The sequence below is a fragment of the Mobula hypostoma genome, chromosome 9 (genome assembly GCF_963921235.1).
Source record: "Mobula hypostoma chromosome 9, sMobHyp1.1, whole genome shotgun sequence".
Lineage (NCBI taxonomy): Eukaryota > Metazoa > Chordata > Chondrichthyes > Myliobatiformes > Myliobatidae > Mobula > Mobula hypostoma.
The window spans coordinates 64,073,367-64,100,442 of NC_086105.1; the positions used below are offsets into that span (position 1 = coordinate 64,073,367).

Consider the following 27,076-nt stretch of genomic DNA (forward strand, 5'->3'; position numbering starts at 1 on the left):
TGGAGTAGGTTAAAAGCTTGGCACAACATCATGGGTTGCTTGTGCTGTACTGTTCTATGTTTGTGACCCTGTCCGGCTCTCCTTCCTCCTTCGAATTGCTCCCTCTTTGCCCAGAGCTTTGATCCTTCCCAGTTTATGCAGCTGAATGTCAGCATCGATAATGTTCTGTGAAACACTTTGGGATATTTTTCCTGCATTAAAGAGATGATGTTGTTCATATAATTCTGACGCGATGACAATGAAAACCACCCGCAATGCTGGTAGCAATGAAAATCCCAGAGTAATCAGCTAAACATATGCTCAGAAATGTATTTTTCTTATCACCCAGAAGGAAGATTTAAACCTCCCTGCACTTGACTGAGTTTTCTTGTAACAATCTTGACAGGGAAGCTGGGGTTCAGGCTCAGGAAACGTGATGACAGTGGGATGGTTAATGGCCGCTCTGCAGGGACTTCCAGCCACGGTAAGTGCTCTGTCATCGTTTTACCAGAACCAATGACCCTCAGGGCATCTGTACCAACTTACCACCTTGGTTAAATAGGACTACCAGCCTGCTAGCCCTGGCTCTTAAAACAGGCAAGAACAGCAAGGCCTGGAACTTCATTGCTCGAACAAGGAAATATCAAGCAGGGGAGGGAACGTCAACTCAGACCATGAGAGGCCTGCGTCGGAAATTTTCATGCCTTACTAGGCGCAGATTGGAAGTCTGTGTGGGGCGCCACTCCTCGCACAGACGAGAGCAATGTGTGATTAAGTGCTTTGCTCAAGGGCACAAACACGCTGCCACAGCTGAGGCTCGAACTAGCGACTCTGAGATAACTGGACGAGCGCCTTAACCACTTGCCCACATGCCCAACCCAATATCAGGCAACTTCACAGTTAGCTGATGGTAAAGCCTGAGAGCAGCGACAACGTGTTAACAACAGACAGACGCATGTTTGGTAAGTTGGAAAGTTGGTTTACTATTGCCAACATGAACTGAGGTACAGTGAAAATCTTTGTTTTGCATGGCATAGCTATCCCATCAACCCTTCTGGGGCATATACCGCCAACAGCAGCTCACCAGAGCCTGTCAGGGCCTGTCTTTCACGTTGTCCCCATTAAGAAGATCCTTCCTCTCCCAGGGATGAGGTCTTCGGAGCTTCTGTTGGCGTTTCTGTATCTCTGGGTTTTTATGGGACGGGGTTGCTAGCACCACGCCCTACTCTCCTTTCGAAGTCGAGCTCGGGACCGTCCACGGCAGAGTTTTCTGCATCACAGGATTGCTACCAGTGCCACGTGCAGGCGGGTTTAGAAATAATTAGATAGCGCAGATCAACACGTGGCTGAAGACGGTGCAGGAGGGAGGGCTTCAGATTTATAGATAATTGGGGAGTTCTCCAGGGAAGGTGGGACCTATTCCGGCGGGACGGTTTACATCTGAACTGGAGGGGGACAAATATTCTTGCAGGTAGGTTTGCTAGAGAGGCTCCTGTGGATTTAAACTAGATACAAGGGGGGAGGGGAACCAGAGTGTAGGAACAAATGTAGGGGAGAAGGAAAAAAAAGAAAATAGTAAAGTTGTTTGCTCCGTTAGTGATAAGCAGAGAGTAAGAGGTGAAAAATTTCTTAAATGCATTTATTTTAATGCTAGGAGCGTTATAAGAAAGGTGGATGAACTTAAAGCATGAATTGATACCTGGAAGTATGATGTGGCAGCTATTAGTGAAACATGGCTACAGGAGGGGTGTGATTGGCAACTAAATATTCCTGGATTTAATTGCTTCAGGTGTGATAGAATCGGAGGGGAAAGAGGGGGAGGTGTTGCATTGCTTGTCAACGAAAATGTTACAGCGGTGCTCTGGCAGGAAAGATTAGAAGGCTTGTCTAGGGAGGCTATTTGGGTGGAATTGAGGAATGGGAAAGGTGTAGTAACACTTATGAGGGTGTATTATAGACCACCAAATGGGGAGCGAGAATTGGAGGAGCAAATTTGTAAGGAGATAGCAGATATTTGTAGTAAGCACAAGGTTGTGATTGTGGGAAATTTTAATTTTCCACACATAGACTGAGAAGCCCATTCTGTAAAAGGGCTGGATGGTTTGGAGTTTGTCCAATGTGTCCAAGATAGTTTTTTGCAGCAATACATAGAGGTACCAACTAGAGAAGGGGCAGTGTTGGATCTCCTGTTAGGGAATGAGATAGGTCAGGTGACGGAGGTTTGTGTTGGGGAGCACTTCGGGTCCAGTGATCACAATACCATTAGTTTCAATATAATTATGGAGAAGGATAGGTCTGGACCCAGGGTTGAGATTTTTGATTGGAGAAAGGCTAACTTTGAGGAGATGCGAAAGGGTTTAGAAGGAGTGGATTGGGACAATTTGTTTTATGGGAAGGATGTAATAGAGAAATGGAGGTCATTTAAAGGTGAAATTTTGAGGGTACAGAATCTTTATGTTTCTGTTAGGTTGAAAGGAAAGGTTAAAAGTTTGAGAGAGCCATGATTTTCAAGGGATATTGGAAACTTGGTTTGGAAAAAGAGAGACATCTACAATAAATATAGGCAGCATGGAGTAAATGAGGTGCTTGAGGAATATAAAGTATGTAAAAAGAATCTTAAGAAAGAAATTAGAAAAGCTAAAAGAAGATATGAGGTTGCTTTGGCAAGTAAGGTGAAAATAAATCCAAATGGTTTCTACAGTTATATTAATAGTAAAAGGATAGTGAGGGATAAAATTGGTCCCTTAGAGAATCAGAGTGGACAGCTATGTGTGGAGCCAAAAGAGATGGGGGAGATTTTGAACAATTTCTTTTCTTCGGTATTCACGAAGGAGAAGGATATTGAATTGTATAAGGTAAGGGAAACAGGTAGGGAAGCTATGGAAATATGTTGATTAAAGAAGAGGAAGTATTGGCACTTTTAAGGAATATAAAAGTGGATAAGTCTCCGGGTCCTGACAGGATATTCCCTTGGACCTTGAGAGAAGTTAGTGTGGAAATAGCAGGGGCTCTGACAGAAATATTTCAAATGTCATTAGAAACGGGGATGGTGCTGGAGGATTGGCGTATTGCTCATGTTGTTTCATTGTTTAAAAAGGGTTCTAAAAGTAAACCTAGCAATTATCGGCCTGTGAGTTTGACGTCAGTGGTGGATAAATTGATGGGAAGTATTCTTAGAGATGGTATATATAATTATCTGGATAGACAGGGTCTGATTATGAACAGTCAACATGGATTTGTGCGTGGAAGGTCATGTTTGACAAATCTTATTGAATTTTTTGAAGAGGATATTAGGAAAGTTGACGAGGGTAAAGCGATGAATGTTGCCTATATGGACTTCAGTAAGGCCTTTGACAAGTTTCCACACAGAAGGTTAGTTAGGAAGGTTCAATCGTTAGGTATTAATATTGAAGTACTAAAATGGATTCAGCAGTGGCTGGATGGGAGAAGCCAGAGAGTAGTGGTGGATATCTGTTTGTCAGATTGAAGGCCAGTGACCAGGGTATGCCTCAGGGATTTGTACTGGGTCCAATGTTGTTTTCATATACGTTAATGATCTGGATGATGGGGTGGTAAATTGGATTAGTAAGTATGCAGATGATGCTAAGCTACGTGGCGTTGTAGATAATGAAGTAGGTTTTCAAAGCTTGCAGAGAGATTTAGGCCACTTAGGCCACTTAGGGCTGAAAGATGGCAGATGGAGTTTAATGCTGATGAGTGTGAGGTGCAACATTTTGGTAGGACTAATCGAAATAGGACATACATGGTAAATGGTAGGGCATTGAAGAATGCAGTAGAACAGAGGGATCTAGGAATAATGATGTATAGTTCCCTGAAGGTGGAATCTCATCTGGATAGGGTGGTGAAGAAAGCTTTTGGTATGCTGGCTTTTATAAATCAGAGCATTGAGTATAGGAGTTGGGATGTACTGTTGAAATTGTACAAGGCATTGGTAAGGCCAAATTTGGAGTATTGTGTACATTTCTGGTCACCGAATTATAGGAAAGATGTCAACAAAATAGAGAGAGTACAGAGAAGATTTACTAGAATGTTGCCTGGGTTTCATCACCTAAGTTACAGAGAAAGGTTGAACTAGTTGGGTCTTTATTCTTTGGAGCGTAGAAGGTTGAGGGGGGACGATAGAGGCATTTAAAATTATGAGGGGGATAGATAGAGTTGACGTGGATAGGCTTTTTCCATTGAGAGTGGGGGAGATTCAAACAAGACGACATGAGTTAAGAGTTAAAGGGCAAAAGTTTAGGGGTAACATTAGGGGGAACTTCTTTACTCAGAGAGTGGTAGCTGTGTGGAACGAGCTTCCAGCAGAAGTGGTTGAGACAGGTTCAATGTTGTCGTTTAAAGTTAAATTGGATAGATATATGGACAAGAAAGGAATGGAGGGTTATGGGCTAAGTGCAGGTCGGTGGGACTAGGTGAGAGTAAGCATTCGGCATGGACTAGAAGGGCCGAGATGGTCTGTTTCCATGCTGTAATTGTTATATGGTTATCTGGTTATATATGACTTCTGTACAGAGTATTTCATTAGAACAGAGTGTAATTGGTGGGTTTCGGTGGTGTCCTTGTGTGTGAAGTGGGTGGATGGTGTGAGAGTGTGAAGGGGAGTAAATATGGAAGGACTGGGAGAATTGGGGGATGGTGGTGAGAAGTATCTAAACTGGCAAACTCGGTATCAATGCCGTGAGGTTGTAGACTACCCAGGCGCAATGGAAGGTGTCACCCTCCAGTTTTACTCCGGGCCTCACTCTGGCAGTGGCAAAGGCCGAGGATGTGGGAATGGGAAGGCAGCTGGGAGCTGGGATGGCCTCTTCATGGACCCTTTCCAACTCTTATTCTCAGTTTTATTTTTAAAGCACAATTTGTCATCTTTTGTGCAGTTTGTCGTCTCTGTTTATGTGTCAATTTTCGTGAAGTCTGTGGTATTTCTTTATTTTAAATAGACGGGTCATATTTTGCACGGAGGACGGTGACCAGTGGTGTGCCTTAGGGATCTGTTCTGGGACCCCTACTCTTCGTGATTTTTATCAATAACCTGGATGAGGAAGTGGAGGGATGGGTTAGTAAATTAGCTGATGACATGAAGGTTGGAGGTGTTGTGGATAGTGTGGAGGGCTGTCAGAGGTTACAGCGGGACATTGATAGGATGCAAAACTGGGCTGAGAAGTGGCAGATGGAGTTCAACCCAGATAAGTGTGAGGTGGTTCATTTTTGGTAGGTCAAATATGATGGCAGAATATAGTATTAATGGTAAGACTCTTGGCAGTGTGGAGGATCAGAGGGATCTTGGGGTCTGAGTCCATAGGACGCTCAAAACAGCTGTGGTTAAGAAGGCATATGATGTATTGGCCGTCATTAATCGTGGAATTAGATTTAAGAGCTGAGAGGTAATGTTGTAGCTACAGTATATAGGACCCTGGTCAGACCCCACTTGGAGTACTGTGCTCATTTCTGGTCACCTCACTACAGGAAGGATGTGGAAACCATAGAAAGGGTGCAGAGGAGATTTACAAGGATGTTGCCTGGATTGGGGAGCATGCCTTATGAGAATAGGTTGAGTGAATTCGGCCTTTTCTCCTTGGAGTGACGGATGAAGAGAGGTGACCTTATAGAGGTGTACAAGATGAGAGGCATTGATTGTGTAGATAGTCAGAGGCTTTTTCCCAGGGCTGAAATGGTTGCCACGAGAGGGCACAGGTTTAAGGTGCTGCGGAGTAGGTACAGAGGAGATGTCAGGGGTAAGTTTTTTACACAGAGAGTGGTAAGTGCCTGGAATGGGCTGCTGGCAATGGTGGTGGAGGCAGATACGATAGGGTCTTTTAAGAGACTTTTGGATAGATACATGGAGCTTAGAAAAATGGAGGGCTATGGGTAACCCTAGGTAATTTCTAAGGTAGGGACATGTTCGGCAGAACTTTGTGGGCCGAAGGGCCTGTATTGTGCTGTAGGTTTTCTATGTTTCTGTGTAAACGCCTGCAGGAAAATGAATCCCAAGATTGTATATGACATACTTTTATGATCAATTTGACTTTGACTTTGATGAGTGTGTTCCCTTAACCATGCATGCCTTTTGACTTGAAGAGTTCCGTTGTATCTTCCTGTTGCAGTTCTTTTTCATCGACCACATGATGAAACGCATCATTAGGATGGTTCTGCCTCCGGTTCATCTCGTGAGCCCCACCCAGGCTTTGCTGCTTTTCCAGCGGCTCTACGTCCTGAACACCTGCCTTCAGTACGGCAGTAGGCTGGCAGAGCACATCAGGACTAAATACTGCGAGGAGTTCAGGTAAGGAGAAGCTGCAGTCCATCGGACTTCAATATTCCTCGGCAAGTGTAAGCGTGGGAAACCCCTGCTTGCAATTAATAGTCTGCCAACTGTACATCTCTGTGTGAAACTGGATACCTTGTGAGCACACCTGTAATTATAGGGACAGTGAGTTTCTCCCACTTTACAAGTAGGAACAGAAGTTTCACCTTATGAAAGACTCTGGTTCTGTCGGCCGCGTACGTCTAGGGAGTGACAATCTCTGGCCCCGCCAAATGGAGATTGAAGCGCGAGCCCCCCGAATCCCCCGTTTGTGTGGATGCTGCGTGATTCGTTACCCTGTTACAAATCAGTACCACGAAATAACAGACAGTACAGCGCATACAATTAAACAATTTAGTTTTATCATTCTTAATTTGACTACAGGGTTAGTAAAGAAAAGGCAAATAAAGAAAAGGGCCCATTTTAATGAAACAGTCTAATGTGCACTAGTTGGAGCTCATGGTTTCCCCTTCGCCGATCCTCCTTCGATCTCCCCGAGCTTTATCGGATCATGGCTCCGCTCTGGGTCGAGTCCTATGACCTCTTCTGTCTGCTGTCTTCTCTCTTCACCTCCCATGAACAAAAGGCCCAGCTCACTCCGGTGTCAGGCACACAACACAAACACACTCCCTTCGTTGGACGGCTCTCATCCCAGAGCACCTGTTATCTGTAACCGAAACCCAAACACTGCTTCTACAGAAAGATCGTTACGTTAGCAGTGAACCCTTCCCCGGGGTGTTACACTTAGAACTGCGGAGTCTTTTACCAAAGGCCAAAAACCACAGAGTCCATCAGACCAATGCGGGAGCTAATAACTGACCCCCGCATTTCCCCCATAACTCGGCACAGTTGTTTTAAAGATCAGCTTTATTTATTACATCGAAGCATACAGTGAAATGTGTCGTTTGCATCAACGAGCACACAGGCCCAGGTGGTGCTGGGGGCAGCCCACGAGCTTCAGACAACACTTACTTGTGAACCCTAACCTGTACGTCTTTGAAATGTGGGAGGAAACCAGAGCACCTGGAGGAAATCTATGCGGTCACAGGGAGAACGTACAAACTCCTTACAGACAGCAGCTGACCAGAACCCGTGTTGCTGGCGTGATGATGGTGTTGCGCGAACTGCTGTGCTACAGTGTCATGTTCAGAGACAATGACTTTCTCTCATTCTACACGTAGGAATGGAAATTCCATCTCTGGTCTGTTACAAGAGAATTGAGGAATCTTTTAGCACAGGCAGAAAACCACAGAGTTCATCAGGAGCTTAGTATTGGCCCCTACACTTTTCCCATAATCCTGAACAATTTTCCAATCCAAGTTTACAACCACCCCCCCCCCACCACCCCCCTGGGTTTGACCTGAACCTTCAACAGCTGCTTTCACCTCCACCCTGTCCATCCAACCCAGTGAGTTCCTCCAGCAGATTGCTTGCTGCCTCGTTTAAATATCCCATGGGTGTCAGGTCAAGCTTGTTCTCACAAAAGGTTGGAAGTATGAGTTGTTTCTGTTATTCTGTAAACTACTGTAACTGTTGGATCCGGTGACATTGATCCAAGATTTGCTGGAAGTCAAGAATGAGGCATAGAAATTGGTGAGTACGTCCTTGTTGTTTACTGTCACAAAGAAAAAGGTCGTGTTTGACTCATACTCAGACTAGAGAGAACAACATTCCAGTGATAACAATTAATCTAGAAAATAGCCAGATTCAAGCGGCATCACACCTGCAGGTAAGATGCAGAATCAGCTATACTACAATTACTGGAACATAGGTTATTATGTAAAAGCACAGGAAAGTTAAACTACAGAAAAATGCTAGAAAATAACAATTCTACACTCTAATCCAACAAACCACATCCAGTGTCAATAGTTAGTGACATTCATTAATCAGTAAGGTTAGTACTTAACAGTGCTGCCTTGAAGCTCCAGTGAGCCAGTTTGAATCCTGACCTCGTGTGCTGTCTGTGTGGAGTTTGCATGTTCCCCGCTGTGGCTGTGTGCTCCTCCAGGCTAACTGATCAGAATCAGGTGTATATTCACCGGCACGTGACGTGAAATTTGTTAACTCAGCAGCAGCAGTTCAATGCAATACATAATCTAGAAGGAGAAGAAAAAAATAATTATCATAATAATTAAATGAGTAAATCAATTACAGTATACATATATTGAATAGATTAAAAATCATACAAAAAACAGAAATAATAAAAAGTGAGATAGTGTTCATGGGTTCAATGTCCATTTAGGAATCAGATGGCAGAGGGGAAGAAGCTGTTCCTGAATCGCTGAGTGTGTGCCTTCAGGCTTCTGTACCTCCTACCTGATGGTAACAGTGAGAAAAGGGCATGTCCTGGGTGTTGGAGGTCCTTAATAATGTACGCTGCCTTTCTGACACAACACTCCTTGAAGATGTCCTGTGTACTTTGTAGGCTAGTACTCAAGATGGAGCTGACTAAACTTACAACCCTCTGCAGCTTCTTTTGGTCCTGTGCAGTAGCTCCCCCCTCCCCCCATACCAGACAGTGATGCAACCTGTCAGAATGCTCTCCACAGTACATCTATAGATTTTTGAGTGTACTTGTTGACATACCAAATCTCTTCAAACTATAGTCACTGTCTTGCCTTCTTTATAACTGCATCGATATGTTGGGACCAGGTTAGGTCCTCAGAGATCTTGACACCCAGGAACTGGAAACTGCTCACTCTCTCCACCTGATCCCTCTATGAGGATTGGTATGTGTTCCTTTGTCTTACCCTTCCTGAAGTCCACAATCAGCTCTTTCGTCTTACTGACGTTGAGTGCCAGGTTGTTGCTGCCACACCACTCCACTAGTTGGCATATCTCACTCCTGTACCCCCTGTTGTCACCACCTGAGATTCTACCAACAGTGGTTGTATCGTCAACAAATTTATAGATGGTACTTGAGCTATGCCTAGCCACACTGTCATGTGTATACAGAGAGTAAGCAGTGGGCTAAGCACACACTCCTGAGGTGCACCAGTGTTGATTGTCAGCGAGGAGGAGATGTTATCACCAATCTGCACTGATTGTGGTTTTCTGGTTAGGAAGTCAAGGATCCAATTGCAGAGGGAGGTACAGAGGCCCAGGTTCTGCAACTTCTCAATCAGGATTGTGGGAATGATGGTATGAAATGCTGAGCTATAGTTGATAAACAACATCCTGATGTAGGTACTTGTGTTGTCCAGGTGGTCTAAAGCTTTGTGGAGAGCTATTGAGATTGCATCTGCTGTGGACCTATTATGGAGATAGGCAAATTGCAATGGGTTCAGATCCTTGCTGAGGCAGGAGTTCAGTCTAGTCATGACCAACCTCTCAAAGCATTTCATCACTGTCGATGTGAGTGCTACCGGGCGATAGTCATTAAGGCAGCCCACATTATTCTTCTTAGGCACTGGTATAATGGTTGCCTTTTTGAAGCAAGTGGGAACTTCTGCCCGTAGCAGAGAGAGGTTAAAAATTGCCCACAGTAACTTGACAATAGCGCAGGTAGGTGGGCAGCAGGAAAGCCGACAATGGGATTTGATTGGATGTGAGAGGAAAGTTAAGGCTGGTGTGGGATGGATGTTGATGGTCTGGACATCTTGGACCAAATGACCCGGTTTTAATTTTATTTATATTTATTGGGAGATTCAGCGTGGAACAGACCCTGTCGGCCCAACGAGCCGCACTGCCCAGCATCCCACTCAGTTAATAACACAATTTGCAATGACCAATTAACGTACTATCCGCGTGTCTTTGCAATGTGGGAAGAAATCGGAGCACCCGGAGGAAACCCACTCGTTCATGGGAAAAACTTCCAAGCAACATTGGAATTGAACTCCAATCTCAAGCCCCAAGCTGTAATAGTGTTGTGCTGACTGCTACACTACCACACTGCCACTGTGACCGTTTCTTAATTTATTACCATGTATGGCACAAGATGCAGTGTGCACCATCTGAGTTACGTATTGTGGTTGCTGATCTAGGTTACACCTAATGTCTCCTGTGTCCTCTACCACCAAAGAGGTCAGGCAGCTGGTTCATAGGTACACCTGTAGGTACCTTCCCAACTGACCTACCACACCAACTGGGACACGTACATAAAACTCAAGAATCGAATCCACATCCATAGACCCCTCCGAGTTGCCGTGCAAGTTGATAGGGTGGTTAAGGAAGTGTATAGTGTGTTGTCCCTCACTGGTTGAGTTCAAGAACCACGAGGTAATGAGCCCATAGTATTACAGGAAAGAAACGAGCATGTATAGAAGATTGGCTGACTGGCAAGAGCAAAAGAGCGGGAATAAAGCGGGGACCTGTTTGGGTTGATGAGGGACGTCCATCTAGAACAGAGATGAGGAGGAATTTCTTTGGCCAGAGCGTGGTAAATCTGTGGACTTCATTGCCACAGACAGCTGTGGAGGCCATTCATTGGGTATATTTAAAGCAGCAGTGGATAGCTTTGTGATTAGTAAGGGCATCAGAGGTTACAGGGAATAGGCTGGAGAATGGGATTGAGAGGGATAATAAATTAGCCATGATGGAGTAGCAGAGCAGGCTCAACGGGCTGAATGGCCTAATTCTGCTCCTATGGTTTATGGTCCTATGGTCATGTTGCAGTTTTATAAAACCCAGCTTAGACCAAATTGGAGTGTTGTGTTCGTTTCTGGGAACCTCATTATAGGAAGGATGTGGAAGCTTTAGAGAGAGTACAGAGAAGATTTATCAGGATGCTGCCTGGATTAAAGCCCAAATCTTATGAGGAAAGGTTGAGTGACCTAGGACTTTTCTCTTTGAAGCAAAGGATGATCTGAGGCAACTTGATAGAGCTGTACAAGGTGATGAGAGGCATGGATAGAATGACATTGAGTGAAAGGTTGTTGGTGTGACACCGCTTAGCCAGATTTTTAATCTCCCTCCTACATGCTGATTTGTTACCACCTTTGAATCATTCAACAACAGTGGTGTCATCGGTAAACTTAAATATGGCATTCGAGCTAAGCACACAGCCTCGTGGTACACCTGTGCTGATGGAGATCGTGGAGGCGATGTTCTTGCCAATCCGAACTGACTGGGGTCTGCAAGTGTGGAAATTGAGGATCCAGCTGCACGAGGAAGTACTCAAGGTCTTGAAGCTGATTGATTGTTTTGAGGGGATGATATAGTATTGAATGCTGAGCTGTAGTCAATGAAGAGCTTCCCGATGTATGCATCTTCACTGTCCAGATGTTCCAGGGTTGAGAGAAGAGCCAATGAAATGAATGGTATTGAACTGTGAACTCTGAACTCTGACACCCCGAGCTGAAATGGTGTCGCACTAACTGCTAGGCTGCCATGGAACCCAGCTCCTCTGATCTTCCTTGATGTAGAGTCATGAGAGATTTTGTCTACCTCAGGCATGTTTTTCTCATTTCTCTTAATTAACCCAGGTACTTAGTAACCAAGGTTAAACGAGCTTTATTATCTGGTATCTACAAACACTAGGAACTCCCTGCAGAGATCTACAAAGAGAACCGAGCGTTGTCCAGGAGAGCATCTCAGAGAGTGCTGCTGCTTTCAGCAGAGCCCTGGATTTCTGTGCCCCAGTTACTGGACTGGGGCTTATCCCCACAATGCAGGCGGCACAGTGCTATGGCTGATAGAGCTGCTACCTCAATGATCCAGGTTCGATTCTGACCTTAGGTCCTGCCTGTGTGGAGTTTGTCCATTCTCCTTGTGACTACCTGGGACTCCTCTGTGTGCCTCCAGTTTCCTCTGGACTCCTCTGCCCCCCCCCCCCCGGTTTCCTCTGGGCATCTCTGGTTTCCTCTGCCCCCCCCCCCCCCGGTTTCCTCTGGGTGTCTCCGGTTTCCTCTGGGTGCCCCTGGTTTCCTCTGGGTGCCCCCCCCCCGGTTTCCTCTCACTGTAAATTGGTTGGTTATTTGGCCTCCCACTGTAAGATGCCTCTAGAGCATAGGTGAGTGGTAGAATCAGTGGGGGTTGATGTGGAATTCATGGGCATGTGGGGAGAATAAATTGGGATTAATGTAAAAGGGTGCTTGATAGTACAGACAGTGGACTGATGGGCCTTTTACCATGTTTATGACTCTCTGACGATCTGATTCTGAAAGGAATGTCTCCCACTAAGCCTCGGAGGAATCGCTACCCCTGGGGTGAACTAATTTTTGGTTTAAAGACATGCACATGTGAGTTGTTCTCGAACTTCCAAAATGTACCCTCCCTGTTACTCCATGTTATAAACTATGATTATCTACCACTCCGTTTCCCCTTCCCTCCCACCACCCCTCCCCTCCAACACTATTGGAGTGGGCAGATCTCAAATAACAATGAGGCAGAGCACAGGAAGGCGATAGAGAGCCTGGGCAGCAATCTTTTTTTTTAGATTATTTAGTAATGCATGCATTAAGAAATGATACAATTTGTTGCTCCAGGTTCATATCACAGAAACATAAGACAAGCTAAGACTATAAAAAAACTGACAAAAACCACATAATTATAACATATAGTTACAACAGTGCAAGCAATACCATAATTTGATGAAGAACAGATCATGGGCACGGTAAAAAAAGTCTCAAAGTCTCTCAAAAGTCCCATCGTCTCACGCAGATGGTAGAAGGAAGAAAAACTCTCCCTGCCATGAGCTTCCAGCGCCGCAAACTTGCCGATGCAGCATCCTGGAAGCACCCAACCACAGTCCGACTCCGAGTCCGTCCGAAAACTTCGAGCCTCCGACCAGCTCGCTGACACCGAGCACCATCTCTGCCGAGCGCTTTGACCCTGGCCCCGGCAACAGTCAATAGGCAAAGCCGAGGGTTTGGGGCCTTCCCCTCCGGAGATTCTCGATCACACAGTAGCAGCGGCAGCAAAGCAGGCATTTCAGAAGTTTCTCCAGATGTTCCTCCGTGCTTCTCACAGCTGTTTCCATCAAATCAGGATTGTGCACGGCATCCTACTTACAAATACAATGTCAATTTGGAGCGGCCGCGCAATCTGCGTATTACCGCCATCTTCTCCTCCCTCTAATCTTCCCCTCAATGTCAGCAAAGGGAAAGAGCTGGTCATTGACTTCAGGAGCACGTGTCCCATAAGACAAAGGAGCAGAATTAGGCCATTCAACCCATTGAGTGCTCTGTCATTTTACCATGTCTGATTTATTTTCCCTCTCAACTCCAGTCCCCTGCCTTCTCCCCATAACCTTTGATGCCCTTATTAACCAAGAACCTATCAACCTCTGCTTTAAACATACCCAGTGACTTGGCCTCCACACCATCCATGGCAACAAGTTCCACAGATTCTACGTCCTCTGGCTAAAGAAATTCCTCCTCATCTCCAAGACAAAGGGACAGCCTTATACTCTGTGCCCTCTGGTCCCAGACTCTCTCGCTATTGGAAACATCCTCTAGCTGTGCAGTCTATCTACAGATCTCACTGAGATCCTGTCTGTATCAATGGTGCTGAGGTGGAGATGGCTGAGACCTCCAAGGTCCCGGTTTAAATATCACCAATAGCTTTCCTGGTCCAAATAGAGACATTATGGCCATGAAAAGGTTTCAAATTGAAGTAGATGTGCCAAGGGAATGGCCAGTTAGGAAGACAACTAAAATGTTGGCCTTTCTATCTAGATTCGAGAGGATTTGAGTGCATCAGTAAAGAGTTGTAATGACAATTTTATAAGTTTAACACAGACAAAATGCTGGAGGAACTCAGCAGGTCAGACGGTATCTGTGGAGGGGAATAAACAGTTGATGTTTTGGGCTGAGACCCTTCATTCGGACTTGAAAGGAAGGGGGTGGGGGAGGCAGAAACTAAAATAAGATGGGGGAGGGGAAAGAGTGCAAGCTGGCAGCTGATAGGTGAGACCAGGTGAGGGGCAAGGCAAGTGGGTGGAGGAAGGGGGCGGATGGGGTGAAGTAAGAAGCTGGGATGCGATAGGTGGAAGAGTTAAAGGGCTGAAGATGAAGGAATCTAATAGGATAGATCAGTGGACCATGGAGTTGAAGGGAGGAGTAGGGGAAGTAGAGGGGTGTGATGGGCAGGCGAGGCGAAGAGAAGGTGTGAGAGAGGAACCAGAATAGGGGAGGGAAAAAGAGAGAAGTGGGGAAGGGGAGTTATTACTGGAAGTTGGAGAAATCGGTGTTCATGCCATGAGTTTGGAGACTACCCAGGCAGAATATGAGGAGATGCTCCTCCCACTTGAGTGGGGCCTCATCGTGGCAGTACAGGTGTCAGAATGGGAATGAGAAGGTGAATTGAAATGGGCAGGTACGACTCCTCCTTGGAATATTGTACACCTTTCCAGTCTCATCACATTCAAAATGATATACTTGCTATAGAGGGCACCAAGGATTCACTAAACCACGGGTTCTCAAACATTTTCTGTTCCTGCCCACTTGTACTTTCATTTACCTTTGTGGCCCCCATCCCCTTTAGTCTCCGTTAGTTGATAAAGTTGTTTTGGTCAACTGTGTCGATATTAATACAGTCAATATTTATGTTTTAACAGGTTATAGGTTTTATAAATTGAATGTAATGATACAGGTGATAAAATTGTTTCAAAGTTCTGAGTAGGATACTTCATTTATAATATAAATACTTCCAACCAGCAATGAAAAATTGCTTAGTATTTGGTATTTAGTGAGATCCTTGGAAATGATGCAAACTAGCAAGTTTTTAAATATCTGGTTGCAACTTGGTTCAAAGATTCAAAGTATGTATACAGAATACAACTCTGAGATTCATTCTCCCGCAGGCTGCCACAAAACAAAGATACACCATGGAGCCCGTCCAAGAAAACATCAAACACCCAACACACGAAGAAAGCACAGATTGTGCAAATGGCAAAAAACGAGTGAACAACACACTCAAACCGGGAGTCCAGGAGTAATTCAGTTTTGTGCCTCACCGCTAACCAATTACTGGCCGCAGAGCCATTCTTCACCAAAAAATCATCAAAAATCATCTCCTTTCACAACATCAAGATGGTTATGAGCTTTTGATAGCAGGTGAAGAGCTTGACTAAAACCACATTCAACTTGATGAGAGGTGGAAATTCCGATTAAAAGCAACTTTGCTTTCTTCCACAATTGTGGAAACTTATTTTGAATATCACTAGTTAACCAGAAATTTTGCTTGCTGTGTTTGAATTTTGCTCGAGCTGTTCTATCGCTCTGCAGCTCAATAAGACATTCCTGCAATGTGGTGGCAACATAATTCATATTCACCCCAAATGGATCCACCACCCAGTCTGGAAAATGCATCTCCAGCAGGTCTCTGAACTGAAATTCCATATCAGTGTGCAGTTGTTTCAAATGATTTACGTATACAATCAGATCATCATCTTACAATTCTATTTTAAGAGATGCCAGTGTAGGGAATTGTATAAACTCACAAGTTTGCTGCTGAAAGTTTGAGTTTTCCAAGGAGGCCGTAATAGCTTCTTTGCATGATTTGAAGTTGCAGATTTTTCCTTGTGACTGCTTAATAAATTAAGTTTTTCAACAATATCTGACAGGTAAAATATGTCAGACTTGGCAGTGACAATTTGTTCTCCAAGCTGCTTATCACTTAGAAATGCTACAATACTGTCCCGAAGTGTATCGAAGTATGGAAGACAATTACCTTTTGATAACCTGAGGATCTATGTATGCATTCGTAGCCATTCAAAATCTTCATCATCTTCCTCACAAAGTTGTTGAAAAAGACGATCTTGAAGTGTGTTTAATTGATGAAGTTGACAGATGTTATTACAGCAGCAAGGATGGTTGTCAGGCTCAGCATTTTTTAAATGAATTGAATTGACTTTATTACTTACATCCTTCACGTACATGAGCGTTTACTCACCAAGAAAAGTGAACTGAAGTTCCTTTCAAAGTATTGGGATTTAATGGAAGTTGTTGTGGTAGATAGTGATGCAGTGGTAAGGCTCTGACCTTAGCCTTTGATTCTATTGACCAAACCCTATCAATGGAGTTAATGCTCTATTCTATTGACCAATCCCTATCTATGGAGTTAATTCTCCATTCTGTTGACCATATCCTATTTCTGCATCCTATAATTTTATAAATTATCAGATCACCCCTCAGCCTCCACTGTTCCAGAGAAAACAACTTCTCCTTATATTCGCAAACACGAAGAATTCTGCTGATGCTGGTCTCAAACCTCTCCGCTTCTTTTTGGATTCCAGACCTAACCAGTTTCCCTCTACCACCACTCTGCTCCGTCTAGCGGAATTAATCCTTACTCTTAATAATTTCTCCTTTAGCCCCTCCCACTTCCTCCAAGCTAAAGGTGTAGCTATGGGCACCCGTATGGGCCCTAGCTATGCCTGCCTTTTTGTTGGCTTTGTGGAACAATCTATGTTCCAAACCTATTCTGGTATCTGTCCCCCATTTTTCCTTCGCTACATCGACGACTGCATTGGCACTGCTTCCTGCACGCATGCTGAGCTCGTTGACTTCATTAACTTTGCCTCCAACTTTCACCCTGCCCTCAAGTTTACCTGGTCCATTTCCAACACCTCCCTCCCCTTTCTAGATCTTTCTGTCTCTATCTCTGGAGACAGCTTATCTACTGATGTCTACTATAAGCCTACTGACTCTCACAGCTATCTGGACTATTCCTCTTCTCACCCTGTCTCTTGCAAAAATGCCATCCCCTTCTCGCAATTCCTCCGTCTCCGCCGCATCTGCTCTCAGGATGAGGCTTTTCATTCCAGGATGAGGGAGATGTCCTCCTTTTTTAAAGAAAGGGGCTTCCCTTCCTCCGCCATCAACTCTGCTTTCAAACGCATCTTCCCCATTTCACGCACATCTGCTCTCACTCCATCTTTCCGCCACCCCACTAGGAATAGGGTTCCCCTGGTCCTCACTTACCACCCCACCAGCCTCCGGGTCTAACATATTATTCTCTGTAACTTCTGCCACCTCCAACGGGATCCCACCACTAAGCACATCTTTCCCTCCTCCCCCCTCTGCTTTCCGCAGAGATCGCTCCCTATGGACTCCCTTGTCCATTCCTCCCCCCTATCCCTCCCCACCAATCTCCCTCCTGGCACTTATCCTTGTAAGCGGAACAAGTGCTATACATGCCCTTACACTTCCTCCCTTACCACCATTCAGGGCCCCAGACAGTCCTTCCAGCTGAGGCAACACTTCATCTGTGAGTCGGCTGGGGTGATATACTGCATCCGGTGCTCCCGATGTGGCCTTCTATATATTGGTGAGACCCGACACAGACTGGGAGGTCGTTTCGCTCTGTCCGCCAGAGAAAGCAGGATCTCCCAGTGGCCACACATTTTAATTCCATGTCTCATTCTATTCTGATATGTCTATCCATGGCTTCCTCTACTGTAAAGATGAAGCCACACTCAGGTTGGAGGAACAACACCTTATATTCTGTCTGGGTAGCCTCCAGCCTGATGGCATGAACATTGACTTCTCAAACTTCCGCTAATGCCCCAGCTCCCCCTCGTACCCCATTCGTTATTTATTTATATACATACATTCTTTTTCTCTCTCTCCTTTTTCTCCCTCTGTCCCTCTCTCTATACCCCTTGCCCATCCTCTGGGTTTTTCCCCCCCTCCCCCTTTTCTTTCTTCCTAGGCTTCCTGTCCCATGATCCTCTCATATCCCTTTTGCCAATTAACTGTCCAACTCTTGGCTCCATCCCTCCCCCTCCTGTCTTCTCCTATCATTTTGGATCTCCCCCTCCCCCTCCCACTTTCAAATCTCTTACTAACTCTTCCTTCAGTTAGTCCTGACGAAGGGTCTCAGCCCGAAACGTTGACTGTGCCTCTTCCTAGAGATGCTGCCTGGCCTGCTGCGTCAACCAGCAACTTTGATGTGTGTTGTTTCTCCTTATACTCTCTGATCCAGACAACAACCTGGTGAACTTCCTCTGTACCTTTCCAAAGCCTCTACATCCTGTATGGGGTGTCCAGAGAGGGGTAGCACTTCTGGTGTCAGGCTTGTCGTGCTCCGTCCAGGGGCTGCTTGTCCACCTTTGGTCCCCACCTGCCACCCAGCTCTCACCTGTGGCTCCAAGTAGCTGTTTGCACATGACAGCGGCCACACCCTGGTACACCGCTTCGACAGGCAGGTTAAACCAGGTGAGGGTAGCCGGGACCCTCCAACCGCGATGAGATAGGGACATGCCCACCCCAGCACGCAGCTGGGCGGATGAGATCAACTACCAGATCCGATAGCCAAGAAGGTGGTGCTCCAATGCTTTGTGGAGAGAGAAGGGCACGTCAAGGCACAAAAGGCGTCACAGCTGTCCACTGTAGCTGAGGAAGTCTCCAATCATGGACCAAGGGTTTTGAGGCCGAGAGAGTGGAACTGCCCCAGTGTAACGACTTTTTCCCTGTAAAACTCCTCCCACACGGGTTACATCATTGTCGGGAATGACGGACAACCAACACATCCTTCCTGTAACGTGGGCGACCAAAACCACACTCAAGACTCCAAATATGGCCTAACCAAAGTTCAGCAACAACATAACCTCTCAACCTTTATATTCACCACCCTGACCATTGAAGGTAGGCATGCAGTATGCCTCGTTTACCACTCTATCTACTCACATTGCCAGTTTCAGAGAGCTGTGAACTTGCACCCCAAGATTTCTCTGTGAATCAATGCTGCAAAGGTCCTGTCACTAACTGTATTTTCCTCTTGCATTTGACATTCCGAAGTACGAAATTTCACGTTAGTCTGGATTAAACTCTGCCATTTGTCTGAACATGTTTCATACTCAGACATCCCACCTCTCCCGGAAGTTCCGGGAGTCTCCCGCAAATTATTAGTGGCTCCCTGATGCCCGCAAATGATATACAATGTCCCAGAAATCAATTTTTTTGAGAGCGAGCGCGAGAGAGAGGGAGAGAGAGCAAGAGAGAGAGAGTGAGCGCGAGAGAGAGAGAGAGAGCAAGAGAGAGAGAGTGAGCGCGAGAGAGAGAGAGCAAGAGAGAGAGAGTGAGCGCGAGAGAGAGAGAGAGAGCAAGAGAGAGAGAGTGAGCGCGAGAGAGAGAGAGAGAGAGCAAGAGAGAGAGAGTGAGCACGAGAGAGAGAGCGCGCGCACACACACCATGGCAGAATGTTCCAAAATAGAAATATAAAACGTACTTCACCCCAGACTACACTAAAGTGTACCCCTGCCTAATAGGGGTCAAAAATAATGACAGTGTTGCTCGCTGCACTGTTTGCAACAGTGACTTTTCTATTGCCCATGGTGGGTTAAGACTGTAAAAGACATGTTGAGGTGAGTTTAACAGGTGTCATTCGTTTATTAGCATAGCTAACGTAATTTAAACTAGCTGGCTAGCTGCTAAGGAGCTACTCTATTGCAGACATCCTACCTCTCCCGGAAGTTCCGGGAGTCTCCCGCAAATTGATGGTGCTACCTCCCTGAAATGAGTTTTTGCAGGGTGGGATGTCTGCATACTGGTCTATACCCTGCTGAATCCTTTGCTAACCTTCCTCACCATGTACAACTTTGTCAATTTTTGTATCGTCTGAAAACTCGCTAATCAGCCCACACACATTCTCATCACAATCACACCTACCTACAGGAAAGACATCAGTAAGATTGAAAGCGTGCAGACAAAACTTACAAGGACGTTGCCGGGACTTGAGGACGTGAGTTATAGGGAATAGATTAGCAGTTTATTCCCTGGAGTGCAGCAGAATAAGGGTTGATCTTAGTGAAGCACACAAAATTATGAGGGTTACAGATGGAATAAATGCAAGCCAGCTTTTTCCCCTCAGGTTGCATGAGACTAAAACCAGAGGTCATATGTTAAGGGTGAAAGGTGAAATATTTAAGGGGAGCCTGGGGTGGAGTTTGGAAGAGCTGCCAACAGAAGTGTCAGATGCAGGTTCAATTGCACATTTAGGAGAGGTACTGTACATAGATGATAGGGGTATTCGGCAGAAAAACAAGTTGGTGCAAACTAGATGGGCCAAAAGGCGCGTTTCTGTGCTGCGATGCTCTACAACAGTATCACAAACAACAGAGATCTCTGTACTGATCCTTTGTTATTTAATCTCCCCTCTCAGTACAAACTTCCCATTTCATTCTTTCCTCCGTTAATCATGTTGCATCACCAACACTTTCTCGTTCTGACAGAAGGTTAAAATGAACCATGACTTCCCCCAGAGATGCTGAAAGGTCCCTGCATCGTCCGGCAGCACACTGTTACACAGAACAAAGGGAACTAAGCACAGTTTAATGTGTTGTGTAAAAGAGTGTGTGGACCATTCTTTCCTTAAAGACAATTAGTTCATTGTTCTGCAGGCAGTCTGATGTCAGAAATGCTCCTCAATCCCAGTGTCCCCATGAAGTTTGCTCTATTTGGATTTTATAATGACCTTACCATATCCACATATACACTCTGTACTGTACATGGACACAAACGAATCTGCAGCGCTGGAAATCTTGAGCAACACACACAAAATGCTGGCAGAACTCAGCAGGTCAGGCAGCATCCATGGAGGGGAATAAACAGTTGACAGTTTGGACTGAGGCCCTTCATTGGGACCGCACACGAACAATTGGAGAACCCCACCAGTAACTTTTGTATGAAGAAACTCTGGACATATTAATGGTCATGGTAAATAGACAATAAATAGTGATGAGTATAAAGCAGCAGAATGTTACAGAGAGAGTAGTGAAATGTGAGAGGGAATACTGAAGTGACAATGACGGTAAAACCAAGAGAGAAAGGATTAAGAGACTGAGAACATGGCAGTACCACTGTGAAGGAGGTGTGGAAGGGGTGATTGGTTCGGAAGTCTGATAGGTAGAGAGTTCTAGTATTCTAATGCAGTAGCAAACTTGCACTTGTAAATATCACGAGTCCCAGTGGACAGCACTTCACGTTGTCACCTAATGAAACGGGTGAGCAAGTTTTACGTCAAAACAGGTGGGATTTACCGAGCAAGTATTGTAAGGAGGATGTTAATGGGGCCAGATGTAAAGGATTAAGTATGTTTGGTCCATATGTGGAAATCATGCTGGGATTTGCGGTGATTAACTGATTCTTCTTTGCATGCTGATCACAGGTATTATATCCAGAAGGCCACGGTGGAAGCAATGCTCCCAGTCCATTATGCCGTCTCACAGCCTGCAATCAGACTCCTCCAACAAGTACTTGGCTGCATCCTGCAAAAGCCCATCTAAACATCCGCGTCTCCAGGAGGATTAAAGTAATGTTGGTTGTGTGGACCAAGAACTGAAGTGTCAAACCAGCTTTATCCACAAAGATGCTATACACTGTATATTATTACTTAGTTTCTTTGGCTTTAAAATTATATGTTGATGCAATTTTGAAGTTCCATCTGTTCACAGGAAGGCCTGAGTAAACTTTGAATTAAATTTTTTAAAAGTTCAAGTTATAAAATTACTGGTCTGTGATCTTTTTTTAAATTAAGTTGGGTGGTTGGTAGCAGTGGGGGAGAGGGTGTAACCAGAATTTAACTGCCTCACAATTATAGTTTTCTGCTAAAGTTGATCTTTCAGATTCATTTATTTATCACATGTGCATTGAAACATGCAATAAAATGTGGGAGGGGGCGGTGAATCATTGAAACCTATCAAATATTGAAAGGCTGAGATAGGGTGGTTGTGGAGAGGATGTTTCCTATGGTGAGGGAGTCTTGGACCAGAGGGCACAGCCTCAGAACAGAGATAAGAAGGCATTTCTTTAGCCAGAGGGTGGTGAATCTGTAGAATTCATTGCCATAGATGGCTGTGGAAGCCAAGTCATTGGGCATGTTTGAAGCAAAGGTTACAGGGAGAAGGCAGGAGAATGGGGTTGAGAGGGAAAATACATCGGCCATGATGGAATGGGGAAGCAGGCTGTATAGGCCAAATGGCCTAATGCTGCTGCTTTGTCTATTGGTAATATTGCAGCTCTATAAAACCCCGGTTAAAGCCACACTTGGGAGCAGTGCATTCAGTTCTGGTGACCTCAATATAGGACGGATATGAAAGCTTTCTAGAGGGTGCAAACCAACACAATGTAAGGAATCGATGGGTAAAGCCAGCAAGTGTCACCATGCATTCTGGTCCCAGCATAGCATGCCCACAATATTCAGCAGAACAACAGCAAATTGCTCACGTACACAGACCGATCTTTAATATTTGGGTGGGTGGTGGTTCTGGGGCGGGGGGATGGGGGCGAAGGGAGGGTGTAACCAGAATCTAACTGCTTCATAGTTTCTGCTAAATTAATTCACATGAGCATTAAAATTGGACAAATATTCGTGGTCCTCCCAGATTAAATGTATAATGTTCATCCACCATCAAAAAGGCAGCATCCATCACTAAGCACACCTATTACCTGGGGTATGTTCTCTTCTCATTCCTACTGAGGGGGTACAGGAGCCTGAAGACACATGCCCAGCTTTTCAGGAACAGCTTCTTCCCCTCTGCCGTCAGATCTCTGAATGGACAATGAACACTACCTGAATATGTTTCTCTCTTTCTGTTGCTCTCTTTATGCACTACTGATTTAATATTTTGAAGTATGTTTCTAATTGTAATTTATAGCTTGCTTATTCTGTTTTGCTGCCACAAAACAAATTTCACAACATTCAGTGATAATAAACCTGCTTCACGTTATAAATTCATACACTGAAAATCTGTATGTTATGGATTGCCACTAAAGTTCATCTCGTTAAGATGGTGAGAAGGGAAACCAGTGGAATTAGATATAATCATATAGTCGCTCAAACTGCTCCTCAAGTCCCAGCAACGTCTTTGTAAATTTTCTCTGTACTTTTTCAACGTTACTGATCTCTTCAGACCATAAAACATAGCAGTTGAATTAGGGCATTTGGCCCATCAAGTCTGCTTCACCATTCCATCATGGCTGATTTATTATCCCTCTCAACCTTATTCGCCTGCCTTCTCTCTCTGCTTTAAATGTACAGCGACTTGGCCATATGTGGCAATGAATTCCACAGATTCACCATCTCTGTCCTAGTGGACATCTCTCTGGTCCGAGGCTGTGCCCTCTGGTCCTGGACTGACACCCTATAGGAAACATCCACTCTGTCTGGGCCTTTCAACATTCAATAGATTTCAAGGAGATTCCCCCCCACCCCATTTCTTCTAAACTTCAATGAGTACAGACTCAGAGCAGGTAAATGCTGCTCGTACATTAACCCTTTCGTTCCTGGAACCATTCTCGTTCAACTCCTCTGGACCTTCAATATCTGTACATCTTTTCTTAGATGAGGTCCCAAACCCCCCCCCCCCCCCGTCTTTCTCCCTAGGCCTCCTGTCCCATGATCCTCTCGTATCCCCTTTTGCCTATCACCTGTCCAGCTCTCGGCTCTATCCCTCCCCCTCCTGTCTTCTCCTATCATTTTGCATCTCCCCCTCCCCCTCCAGCTTTCAAATCCCTTACTCACTCTTCCTTCAGTTAGTCCTGATGAAGGGTCTTGGCCTGAAACGTCGACTGCACCTCTTCCTATAGATGCTGCTTGGCCTGCTGTGTTCACCAGCAACTTTGATGTGTGTTGTCACAATACTCCAAGTACAGTTTGACCAGTACCTTATAAAGCCTCAGCATCACATCCTTGCTGTTAAGTTCTAGTTGTCTTGAAAGGAATGCTAACATTACGTTTACCTTCCTGACCTTCAGGGAATCCTGCCCAAGGACTCCCAGATCCTTTTGCACCACTGATTTTTAAATTTTTTCCCCGTTTAGAAAATAATCTACACCTTTATTCCTTTCATCAAGGTGCACGACCATACACTTCCCTCTTTCCTGTGGGTACAGTAGATATCCAGAACTGCACTCAAATCTCCAAATTTGCTCTCACCATATTGGTATCACAACTTCAACATAACATCCCAACTCCTGGACTCAACATTCAAGTTCAAGTTTAATTGTCATCCAACCATACAGCAAAATGAAACATCGCCCCTCTATGGCCAAGGTGCAAAGCCAATAGTTACACACAGCACATATAAATTATGATAGCAGAATAATGTAGTTACAAATATATACATAAAGAATAATAATATAGCCCAAGTCCCTGAGTATCATGAACACCAATGCACCATCTTTCAGCCAATTTTTCCAGCTGGTTCACACTGTGCTGCAAGCTGTGATAGTCTCCTCGTTGTTCACTAATTCCCTGGTTTTGGTGTCATCCACAAATTTTCTGATCCAGTTTACCATGTTATCATCCAGATCACTGACAGATGATTCCCTGACAAGAGACAAGGGCTTAGGGAGACACAAGAGACTGCAGATGCAGGGATCTGGAGCAAAAAAAAAAGCGGCCCAAGGAACTCAGCAGGTCAGACAGCATCTGGGGAGGAAGCTGAACAGTCAATTGGTCCAATTTAATGTCAGCAAAACATATACAATGTACATCCTGAAATTCTTTTTCTTCGCAAACATCCCCAAAAACAGAGGAGTGCCCTAAGGAATGAATGACAGCTAAATGTTTGAACCCCAAAACCACCCCCAGCTCCCCCCTCCCACGCATAAGCAGCAGCAAAGCAATGAACCCCTCCTCCCTCACCTGCAAAAAGCATCAGCACCCTCCACCGAGCACTCAAGCGTGCAGCAAAGCATCAATAAAGACACAGACTTGCAGTACCCCAAAGCCTACTCATTCACCCGGTAATTCAACATACCACAGGCTCTCTCTCTCCCTAATAAGGGAAAAAGAGGTGTCCCTGTTTCACAGCGAGAGGGGAGACATAACAAAACAACTTGCTGATTTATGGTGTTAAAAGTCTTTTGCGAGCTTTTTCCAAGCTCTATGCCCAAAGCTCTCGGGTCTCTGTACTCAGGAAGCTGAATAGGCTAAAGGTAGATAAATCTCCTGGACCAGATGGAATGCACCCTTGTGTTCTGAAGGAAGTAGCTGTGGAGATTGTGGAGGCATTAGCGATGATCCTTCAAAAGTCGATAGATTCTGGCATGGTTCCGGAGGACTGGAAGATTGCAAATGTCACTCTGCTATTTGAGAAGGGAGCAAGGAAGCAAAAAGGAAATTATAGACCTGTTAGCTTGACATCCGTGGTTGGGAAGTTGTTGGAGTTGATTGTCAAGGATGAGGTTACAAAGTACCTGGAGGCATATGACAAGATAGGCAGAACTCAGCATGGATTCCTTAAAGGAAAATCCTGCCTGACAAACCTATTACAATTTTTTGAGGAAATTACCAGTAGGCTAGACAAGGGAGATGCAGTGGATGTTGTATATTTGGATTTTCAGAAGGCCTTTGACAAGGTGCCACACATGAGGCTGCTTAACAAGATAAGAGCTCATGGAATTACGGGAAAGTTACATACGTGGATAGAGCATTGGCTGATTGGCAAGAAACAGAGAGTGGGAATAAAGGGATCCTATTCTGGTTGGCTGCCGGTTACCAGTGGTGTTCTGTAGGGATCAGTGTTGGGGCCGCTTCTTTTTACATTGTACATCAACGATTTAGATTATGGAATAGATGGCTTTGTGGCTAAGTTTGCTGATGATACAAAGATAGGTGGAGGGGCTGGTAGTGCTGAGGAAATAGAGAGTCTGCAGAGAGACTTGGATAGATTGGAAGAATGGGCAGAGAAGTGGCAAATGAAGTACAATGTTGGAAAGTGTATGGTTATGCACTTTGGCAGAAAAAATAAACAGGCAGACTATTATTTAAATGGGGAAAGAATTCAAAGTTCTGAGATGCAATGGGACTTGGGAGTCCTCGTACAGGATACCCTTAAAGTTAACCTCCAGGTTGAGTCAGTAGTGAAGAAGGCGAATGCAATGTTGGCATTCATTTCTAGAGGAATAGAGTATAGGAGCAGGGATGTGATATTGAGGCTCTATAAGGCGCTGGTGAGACCTCACTTGGAGTACTGTGGGCAGTTTTGGTCTCCTTATTTAAGAAGGGATGTGCTGACGTTGGAGAGGGCACAGAGAAGATTCACTAGAATGATTCCGGGAATGAGAGGGTTAACATATGAGGAATGTTTGTCTGCTCTTGGACTGTATTCCTTGGATTTTAGAAGAATGAGGGGAGACCTCATAGAAACATTTCGAATGTTAAAAGGCATGGACAGAGTGGATGTGGCAAAGTTGTTTCCCATGATGGGGGAGTCTAGTACGAGAGGGCATGACTTAAGGATTGAAGGGCGCCCTTTCAGAACAGAAATGCGAAGAAATTTTTTTAGTCAGAGGGTGGTGAATCTATGGAATTTGTTGCCACGGGCAGCAGTGGAGGCCAAGTCATTGGGTGTACTTAAGGCAGAGATTGATAGGTATCTGAGTAGCCAGGGCATCAAAGGTTATGGTGAGAAGGCAGGGGAGTAGGACTAAATAGGAGAAAATGGATCAGCTCATAATAAAATGGCGGAGCTGACTCGATGGGCCAAATGGCCTACTTCTGCTCCTTTGTCTTATGGTCTTATGGTCTTATGGTCTCTGGGCACACAGCCAGCAGCCAGCTCGCTGCTTTTGATCTTCCATCTCCCACAACACACCAGTTTTCTGTAGTGGCACCAACCTCAAATCCACCTGCCTTCAGAGCCATGAAAATCCGGCACCCTGAAGGTGCGCTAGTCTTCTAGGCCGTGTCCTTGGCATATCGAAAAACGGCCAGTCATGAGGCCCTGACAGCAGGTCCCATTCCTACAAAGAACTGTCAGCATGTAACTCAAGGTCAGGGTCTTCAAAAGAACCCTGAAAAGGAAAAAAAAGAGATTAAAGATAGAAATAGAGCTTTTTCCAAAGGATAAGCAAAGGAATCACTGTTAGGCTCCATCATCCTAAG

At 45.0% G+C, this 27,076-nt stretch overlaps 1 protein-coding gene across 2 annotated transcripts in view; it reads left to right on the forward strand.

Moving 5' to 3' along the window:
* The window catches only part of c9h12orf56 (chromosome 9 C12orf56 homolog), a 332,214-nt gene extending 310,583 nt beyond the window's left edge, over positions 1-21,631 (forward strand). For both annotated transcript variants that reach the window (XM_063058416.1, XM_063058417.1), the window contains 3 exons: positions 386-463; positions 6,102-6,280; positions 21,353-21,631. In XM_063058416.1, the coding sequence (XP_062914486.1) occupies positions 386-463; positions 6,102-6,280; positions 21,353-21,470 (375 nt within the window). In that variant the 3' untranslated portion in view covers positions 21,471-21,631. The remainder of the gene's footprint in view (positions 1-385; positions 464-6,101; positions 6,281-21,352) is intronic.
* Positions 21,632-27,076: the final 5,445 nt, after the last annotated feature.